General features: G+C 48.2%; 1 protein-coding gene across 1 annotated transcript; it reads left to right on the forward strand.

Moving 5' to 3' along the window:
- Positions 1–5,627: 5,627 nt before the first annotated feature.
- LOC101780159 (NAC domain-containing protein 90) lies at positions 5,628–7,384 on the forward strand. The gene is made up of 3 exons (XM_004970616.3): positions 5,628–6,093; positions 6,192–6,550; positions 6,800–7,384. Exons 1-3 carry the CDS (start codon positions 5,934–5,936, stop codon positions 7,070–7,072), a joined length of 792 nt encoding a protein of 263 aa, XP_004970673.1. The 5' UTR covers positions 5,628–5,933; the 3' UTR covers positions 7,073–7,384.
- Positions 7,385–9,549: the final 2,165 nt, after the last annotated feature.

Below are 9,549 nucleotides of genomic sequence, written 5' to 3' on the forward strand. Positions count from 1 at the left end.
GATTAAGGTCTCGCTACGGTGCATCGCACCGGCAGCGGCGCTGGTCATGAGTTCGCCACGCACACCCGTCCTGATTTGCGCCGTCAGCGCCTACGCAACCGAGAGCCTCGCCCCCGGCCCCCGCGCGCCGCGCCACATTGACCGTGGAGGCAGAGCGAGCTACCCGCGCGCGGCGGGCGCCTGGCACACGGCCGGGTCCTGCGATCGGCGCGGCTTGGCGTCGCCCATCAGCAGCAGGTAATCCGTGCGCTAGCGGCCAGCGCGGGGGCGCACGTCGCGGTCGGGGTGAGCTGGTGCCGGCTGGTAGCGCCCATTTACTACTACTACTAGCACCCCCGCACTACGGAGTGAGTAAACGGGCAGGAGGACTCGGCTGGGCGGGGCGACTCGGTCCGTCCCCCAGCTCGATCGCTGTCTCGCCGGGCGGGAACAGCAGTCGTGCCCGGCGTCAAGCGGACATGGACACCGGTGGTCGCATGCCCGACCGTCCAATCCTACCCCGATTCCGTTCGCGTCCAATTCTGCCGCGCGCTTCTGGGCTGTTTTAAGGATCTATCGACTGATCGAGCTGGCGAACCGGTCAGTTGACACGTTCCGCGCGCTAGCTGCATGATGAGTGTTACGGGCACGCACGTCCACGGTAATTATGGCGCGGTTATACTTTGTGGCCTGGTATTAGGCAGTCCCAACCCGTAATGTCCATAAGTAATATCTATGATGCCACGTATGCAAGATATTACTTTAAAATTTACACTCTCCAACCCATGATTTTTTTTTAGTTTCATAATAAATTTATCATCTCTCGTCTCTACCAAACATATTTTCTTTATCTATTATGAAGACACTATACTCTTCCAATGCAAAACTCAATGGTGTGGTTCTCGTGTTGAAATTGGATCTTGCATGAGATCCAGTTTCTTCCTCTCTGCATTCTCTTTCTTATTTAATATAGTGACACATAAGCAAAATATCCTATGTAGCAGGATAATTAATGCTATGAAAACCATCCTGTTAAAGGGTTGGGACTAGCCTTACGACTCCCAAAGTCACGAGTACTTTAAGCTCATTTCGTAGCACTTTAAGCTCATTTCGTAGCTCCATCCGAGGTGCGGTGAGCTCAAAAGGTGAGAGTTGGTTTCGTGTTGTCTAGCCACTCATTATTACTCCAGATATGAATTAAAAGTATCAACAAAGGGCCTGTTTGGATCCAAAGGCTAAATTTTAGCTCTGCACTTTTAGCCCAAAATTTAGCTCTTGGGATCCAAACAGGAGGGCTAAAAGTGACAAATAGCTAAAATTTTGGAGCTAAATTTTAGCTCCCAAAGAGGCCCTAAAAGGAGCTAAAAGTGAACCTGGACCACAAATTCCACCCCTGCCCCCTTTCCTCTCTCCTCCGCCTCCGTGCCTTGCCCCTCCCGCACTTCCTCTCTCCTCTGCCTCCCACACGCTCGCCGCCTCCGCCCGAGCCCGCCGCCTCCGGTCGGCCACGCTGCCTCCGCCCGAGCCCGCCTCCGCCCGAGCCCGCCTCCTCCGGCCAGCCGCGCCGCCTCCGGCCCCTCGCCTCCTCCGGCCGGCTGCGCCGCCTCCGCCCGAGCCCGCATCCTCCGGTCGGTCGCGCCGCCTCCGCTCGAGCCTGCATCCTCCGGCCGGCCGCGCCGCCCGAGCTCGCGTGGACGAGAGGTGGGAGGAGCTGGAGCGCGCCGGCCCTCGAATCTCGCTGCTGGTGGTGGTGGTGGTAGTGGGAGTGAGGAGGGAGGGCAAATCAGTCATTGTTAGATGATGACTAAAATTTAGCCCATGGATCCAAACACCCTAGCAAAACTAAATTTTAGGGGCTAAATTTTAGGAGCTAAATTTTAGTCCGTGAATTTTGGATCCAAACACCACCAAAGTTCTTGTTCCTGAACCATTCTAACCTAAGAGCTTCTGCTTGTACTCCCTCCGTTCCAAATTGTAGATCATTTTGACTTTTCTAGGTACATATATATTATTATGCACCTAGATATACGTAATAATATATATGCACCAGCGTATATCTAGTTGCATAATAATATATATGCATCTAGAAAAGTCAAAACGATCTACAATTTAGAACCGATGGAGTAAGAAACAACATACTCCCTCCGTTCCAAATTGTAGATCATTCCAACTTTCTTTGAGAGTCAAACCATTTTATATTTGATCAAAATTATAGAAAGGATTACAAAGATTTATGGCACCGAATAGATATACGATGATAATATATCTAATGAAAAATCTAATAGTACTTATTTGGAATAATAAAGGTTAGTACTTTAGTGTATAAATTGATCAAACTTGAGATATTTTAACCTTCCAAGAAAGTTAGAATGACTTACAATTTGAAACGGATGGAAAACAAGTACCATTTAGCCCTCTTGCCTAAAGTAAAGCACCTGCTTCAATCAGATTTCTTGTTTTTTAAAGAAAGTGTTTCTCCAATAATAGTTTGATTCTGAAGTTCTTTTCCATCCCATAAAGCATAATTTCCAATCATATTAGAGACACTACTCAAACAACAAATACCAAAGGTGTGTCATATGAATTTAACCAAAAATAGAAAAAAAAAAGGAAAAACATTTCAGGGGGAAAAGAAGAAAGGCATTGGAGCTGTTCGTTTGTCCTGGCTGCATAAGTAGCTACAGCTGCACGGGACAGCAAGCCCACAACTCAGACTCAGAATGCTTGCTTGGCTGTTGCAGCTGCAGCAGCAATCTCTACCGAACGGGCTCATTATAGGCGTTGTATACTTTCATCATGTATTTTTTTTATAAAAATACAACAGTTAATACTTCCCCCACTAATAGCGTCATACTTTCTGCCACGTAAACATTACCACAGGAGTTCTCTGTCCTTGAACATTGAATCATGTGGCGAGCAGCCGAGCACCAGCAAGTTGGCTGGGAGCACCAAAGGCTTCCTTGGCCACCAGGACAGGTCATCTTATTCCTACTTCCTGGATATATATGACAACTAGGACTAGTTCAAAGAAAGTGTTTGATACTTCTGGATGCGGTTGTATAGTGCTTGTGATTCGGTAGAACTACTAGCTCATTAGGATACGCCCTCGTGATTGACCTGTTAAAACATACCCCAAGAAAAGCATAGAAAGAGATGGAAAGGCAGTGTGTGGTGTGTTCGTGTAGGAACGCGCGCGGGGGGGGACTTGAACTCAGGGAGAGCTTGGTGCCCTGCGAAGCACGTAAAATATGTTTTGGTCGAAGACCCGCGGACGCGTTTTGCCGGGGTGAAAGGGAGCCTAAACAAGATGACACACGACGACTTGCGATCTGAGGAGCTCTCGGCCTCTCGCACACCCGCCGACGTACGTCACAGAAAAAGTGTGGTGCTAGTGTGCTAATTACAAATTACAATAATGTTTCACGTCTCGTTTGTAGTAAGTGGTGTCTTCCCGTTCCCGGCTTATTTGGAAGCTGTAGACATTTTCTTTTTGAAACGCTGTGGAAACTTGCTAGAGTAGATGAAAGCAGTAGCTGATTTGTTTTTTCTTTTAAAACGTTATCGGCTTATCGCCTTTGCTTGTTGGTACTGCAAAACGTCAATTTATGGGCATAGAAAAATCACACTACGAGCATTGCAGACAAAAGTTAGCTTTTCGAATCAATTAGGCCGTCCAGCCTAAAGCAGAAGTCTACATGCTAGTGATATTCCATTTTTTTTTGTTCTCATTGCACTGAAGTACAAAAGTTGGCTTTTAGAGCGTACTAATTCGTCAACAATACTGCTTTCAGATAGGTGGTAGTTGCGATGAGAACGACGACTACGTCCGAGGTTTTAGTCGGGTTTCCTCTTCCCGAGTATTTTAGAATTTAGAAAAAAGAAACTTTCTCCTAGCCTAAAAATACCCGGAGGCGGTTCGAAAGTTTTTAGACAAACCGGCATTGTGAATTCGCTCCCTAATCTATTGAGGGATATTCAAGTGCGCTCTAACCATTAAATTAGAGACCTTTTTATTATTTTAGAATTTAGAGCGTAGAAATAAAGAGAGGTGCATGCCAGCCCGGTATTCAAATTAAAGTTCTATTCGATTTTCTTCTTTAGTATGAATCTTATGAACAAATGGAAACGTGCAACACAGAACATAGAACGACAAACAATCCATGCAACACAGAACATAGAACGACAAACAATCCAAAGGACCATTTCGTGGACGATTTGGGCACCCCAACAGTTGGCTACTATCTACGCCTTACCCCCAACTCCTAACTTTGACACTATACAAAAAGAAGATTCTCCATCACATCAAACTTGCGGTACATGCATGGAGTACTAAATGTAGATGAAATTAAAAACTAATTGCACAGTTTTGTTGTACTTTGCAAGATGAATCTTTTGAGCCTAATTAGTCAATATTTGGACAATAATTTACAAATACAAACAAAACGTTACAGTGTGCTACAGTGCTGGCACAATCAAAACTGGAAAAATCTTGTCGTCATTAATGTGTGGCAGCACGGATCGGAAGTTCGGAACAGCCGTCTCTTGATGGGCGGCAGCAGGAAACTATAGCTAAATCCAAAAGGAGCACGCCACGTGTTGCACTGTGTTAGTGCAGCGACAAAAGATTGTGTCACCAGTAGTCAAAAAAATTGACACCGTTGCCTCGTGTTGGTATCTACTCCCTCCGTCCCTAAATAATTATCATTTCCACTTCCTAAGAAACAACTTTAATTAAATATATATAAAAAATATTAATATTTATAATACAAAATTAATATCATTAGATAGATATTTGAATCTAGTTTTTAATAAATTTATTTGAAGATACAAATAGTGCACGTATTTTTTACAAATCCAGTTAAACTTGTAGCACGGAAATCAAAAGTGACAGTTATTAAGGGATAGAGGAAGTACGGTAGAATGCATGTGCTTAATCGATTCGGCCCGCTTTCATCAATTTAGAACCACCAATGCAGTTGCCACTCACCATAGAACAAATACAATCTTGACACTTGTATGATTCTACTGCCACAATAATCGGTTGTGAGAGTTTAAAGTTGTAACACGGAGATTTGCTATTCGCAAAAAAAAAAAATCACCACAACTGTACAACACGGTGGATAAGCCTAATTCGAACACTCGGACAATCAACTCGACTAGCGTGGCATTTTGCAGCTTTTTATGTATCAGTGAAAATAGATAGAATCGATTAAACATGTGCACATTGCGATGGCTTTAGGGACTAAATGGGTCCTCCGTTGCTTGCCAGAGCCGGTCACGCCGATGTTGAGGCGACGTCGCAAAAATTTTGAACATTGTTTGGTTGGTTAATAAATGTTGGCTACCATAAGAAACAACGAGACAAAAAGAGCACAGAATTATCATCAAAGTGTGGAATCGATTTTCGACATCTTAGGTTTTGCAGTGGCTGGCTCTGGCCAGCAACCAAAATACCCTAAATATATGACACTTGTAATAAAAAAAATTCGACTTACCAGGCGCGCGGTTTTGTTTCCTTGTAAATAAAGAGGAAAAAAAAGAGGAAAGCTAAAAAAACTGGCAATTGGCCTGCAGCATGCTGACCCAGTCGCCCACTCGCCCCCACTAAAGCACACCCCCGCGCCACGCCCCTCTCCCTCCTTTTTTCTCCAAACGGCACCAGCCCTTCCCACCACGCCATGAGAAAATTCGCCCGAGCAAGCGGCAGCTCAGCCGCTGCGTCATCCGTGGCAACCATGAACCACCTCGTGCTTCCCCATATATACGTCACTCGCACACGCTTCCACACCTCGCCACCAGTATATACACCACCACGCGGCTCTCCGAGAGCATATGCATTCGCTGCTCCCGGCGCTGCACAGCCGAGCCTCTCCTCCGCCGGCCGGCAGCTCCGGACCAAGCGGCCGGCACAGGTGGCTAGCTAGCTAGCTAGCTGCTAGCTCGGATCGATCGCCATGGCCGCCGCCGGCCATCCGCCGGGGTACCGCTTCTACCCGACGGAGGAGGAGCTGATATGCTTCTACCTGCGCAACAAGCTCGACAGCCTCCGCGACGACATCGAGCGCGTCATCCCCGTCGTCGACGTCTACTCCGCCGACCCCGGGCAGCTCCCAGGTAGCACATCACCGGCCGGCGTGTAGCTAACCATGCGTATCGATCGACGCCGCGCATTGCGCTAACCGGGCGGGTGTGTGTGTGCTGCCGTGCTGCAGGGATCCACGCGATGCTGCGCGGCGGCGCCGGGGAGGGGGAGCCGTGGTTCTTCTTCTGCCCGCGGCAGGAGCGGGAGGCGCGGGGCGGGCGGCCCAGCCGGACGACGCCGTCGGGGTACTGGAAGGCCGCGGGCACGCCCGGGGTCGTCTATTCCTCCGCCGGCCGCCGCGCCATCGGGATGAAGAAGACCATGGTGTTCTACCGCGGCCGCGCGCCGTCGGGGACCAAGACAAATTGGAAAATGAACGAGTACAGGGCGCTCCAGTACTACGACGACGCCGCCGGTGGCCCAACCGATGGGTCCTCCTCCAGCACCCACACCCACGCCGCCGCACCTCCGAACGTTCCTCCGCCGCAGGTACGGTAATGCTCAAATGATTAATGGGCGTTGCTTTCTTTGCCGTTGTACACATTGGCACGTACTGTATAGCTTATAGCCGCCAAAGCTTCACGTCGACGTCGTGTCGATCTCCATATAAATTGCATAGGCGCCAGGGCAACTTGATTGATGGTGCATGTCGTTTTTTGTTGGCGCCGGATATAAGTATCCAAAAACCACTTGCTGTTTGCAGCACTGTATGTCAACTTGCTGTACTGTATGTTGCAGTTGAGGAGCGAGTTCAGCCTGTGTCGACTCTACACCCAATCTGGAACCCTGAGGCAGTTTGACCGGCGGCCGCTCGGCGGCGCTGGGGCAGGCGCCCCCAGCGAGGAGCCAGGACCATCCACGGCAGCCGCCGCGTCGCCGCCGGATGATGACGATGGCTCCGGCAGCTCCACGCAACAGCAGCAGCTGCAGCTGGCGGAGAGAGGTGACCATGATCCATACGGTGACGATGTGGCCATTTTGGATGCCCTTTTATACTGGCCTGGAGACTAGACGTAATAATAATGCTCTGGACTACTCACTTCCTCAAATTAAAATTTTAAACAACATGCTCCCAACCTGGAGCGTGGTTATTATGTCAGATGATTTGTAGCTAATGGTTTGATTTACCACTTACGTGCCATTTTGGTGCAAGAACAAGGCCAAGAGCCGTGTAGATTAGTAGAAACTAGAGAGTTCTGGTTTACCATATATGCTTCATAATGCTTCGTACAAACCATTTGTAAACACGTGAAGTTGTTGGCCGCATGCAATTTTCAGAGAGATTCGATTTGGCTCCATCCAAAGTAAACATATTTTTAGACATCTCCATCTATAATTTGTAGCTATGGAAAATCAATGTGTCACAATGCTTCGAAGCCTACATTCGAACAATGATGAGACAGATCTACCAGAGAGCTTGAATCGAGTGCGTTCCAGACGAAAACCACCACTAAAGCATGATAATGAGATCAGTTTGAGCTCTGATGGATTGGTCCACGCATATATATGCTCATGGTTCACTTCGAGGTTGACTATTTTTGGAACTCAAACTTAGTCTCTTGAGATATGAGGTTGAGCGGTTGATCCGATCGAGTTGACCTATATGCATGCATCCAGTTGAGCCTTCACTAGTAGAAAACTGAGTATTAATCCCAGTTGGAAGGGTGCAAATCTCTCGAAAAACTATCCGGGCTAAAGCAATCGAGACAAAAGGGGTGTCTTTTACCCTGGGTCCCTCAACCGGAACTAAAGACACCCTTTAGTGGTAATACCAACCGGGACTAAATGGTTTTGCAAAAGAAAATTGCAAAATAAATAAATCCCCGAGGGGTCCCAGGGAGGTCCCTTTAGCCACAAGTCACGCGATTTTCACACGAAATATGCGCGTGCCCGGGTCGCGCGGGTCGTGGGATTCAACCCACGAACCTCAAGCCTCGCGCGTAGCTTTCTTGCCATCCCACCTACACACCACATCTGACTATATAGGGGATCCAATCCTTTTATACTAACTCGTGGGGGATCCTTTTTATCCCGGTTGGAAATACCAACCGGGATAATAAAAAGGTCCGAAGAATTTAGTTCTGCCCCAGCCACACGTGGGGGACCCTTTTATCCCGGTTGGAAACACCAACCGGGATAAAAGGGGGTCTTTTATCCCGGTTGGTATTACAAACCGGGATAAAAAGGTTCCGAGGGCTTTAGTTCTTTTTCAGCCACCCGTGAGGGGTCCTTTCATCCCGGTTGGAGTTTCCAACCGGGATAAAAGATCCCATTTTATCCCGGTTGGTGTCATGAGCCTTAATCCCGAGTAATAACACCAACCGGGATTAAAAGGGTGACCTTTAGTCCGGGTTGTTCTTACCACCCGAGACAAAAGGGTCCCCATGGGTAGCTGATTTTTTCACCTGGGATTAAAGGGTCCCCCACGGGTGGCTGATTTTTAAACCGGGACAAAGGTGACTTTTAGTTCCGGTTGTAAATACCAACCGAGAGTAAAACTCCGCGTACCCCTTTTTATACCGGACCTACTTTAAACCAAGATTAAAAGAGGCGCATCGAAAGTGAGTTCTTTGCTGGTGCTTGCTCGATCGATCGGTCCACACATGCTCATGGTTCCCGAGTTTGACCGCGCGGCGAATTTTCTCCATCAGATTAAATGATGCGGTCGGCAAGACTGCGACAGAGTTCAGTCTCGCAGCACGGCAGCAGGCGTCGTCCCACCAGATTAACGTGCACAAAAAGAGAGAGTAGCTAGCCGCCGCTGGATGGATGGCACTTTCGCGTTGACTAGCCGTTGAACGTTTCCGGATCGGGCCCCGTACACTTCACCACCCGCTGGCATTCGCGTCACTACTTGGCTTCTTGCCAATACAGATTCAGAGATTCTGATCTGGCTCGTGCATGACTTTTTTTTATTACTATTATTCAAGGCTCGTGCATGACTTGCGTGTTTGTCTAGTTCGATTTGGAAGGTGTGTGTGGTAGCGAAGTGAGGTGTCGTGTGCAGCCCAACACTTGCTGGGCTATGTGATCTTACTATGCATAGTTGGCCCGCAAGGCCCACGGGTCTCCACACTGTTCCACCGATTTTGCCGACGTCCCAGATCCAAACGCCACACCAGCAGCAGCAGTGCACGACGCAAAGGAAAAGAGCAAGCACGCCCAAGTGCCCAAATACCCAATCAAGGGGTCCTGACTCCTGTAAGATCCGCCGAGGTGCTACGGCTACAGTTAATAATGGTCGTCGCATCAGTGCATCACAGCGCATGATATCATGTTCCGTTCCAAAAAGCTCTTGGAAGATGAGATGACTATGACTCCTGACTGACTGAAAATTCGTACCCACAAACAATTTGACTCGCGTAGTCATCCTCATCAGCGATCAAAGCTGTCGCAGCAATCGTGTGTTTATGGAAGCGTTTTCTTCCCGTGTCTTATTTTTAGCACGTGTCACATCGAATGTTAGATACTAATAGGAGTAGTAAACG

Source organism: Setaria italica, chromosome V (assembly GCF_000263155.2).
Source record: "Setaria italica strain Yugu1 chromosome V, Setaria_italica_v2.0, whole genome shotgun sequence".
Taxonomy (NCBI): domain Eukaryota; kingdom Viridiplantae; phylum Streptophyta; class Magnoliopsida; order Poales; family Poaceae; genus Setaria; species Setaria italica.

Bases quoted from the DNA above. Each gene is read 5' to 3' on its own strand.
- LOC101780159 (XM_004970616.3), top strand. From the start codon at position 5,934: ATGGCCGCCGCCGGCCATCCGCCGGGGTACCGCTTCTACCCGACGGAG. The intron at 6,094-6,191 runs GTAGCACATCAC...GCCGTGCTGCAG, and splicing joins CGACCCCGGGCAGCTCCCAG to GGATCCACGCGATGCTGCGC. The intron at 6,551-6,799 runs GTACGGTAATGC...TGTATGTTGCAG, and splicing joins CGAACGTTCCTCCGCCGCAG to TTGAGGAGCGAGTTCAGCCT.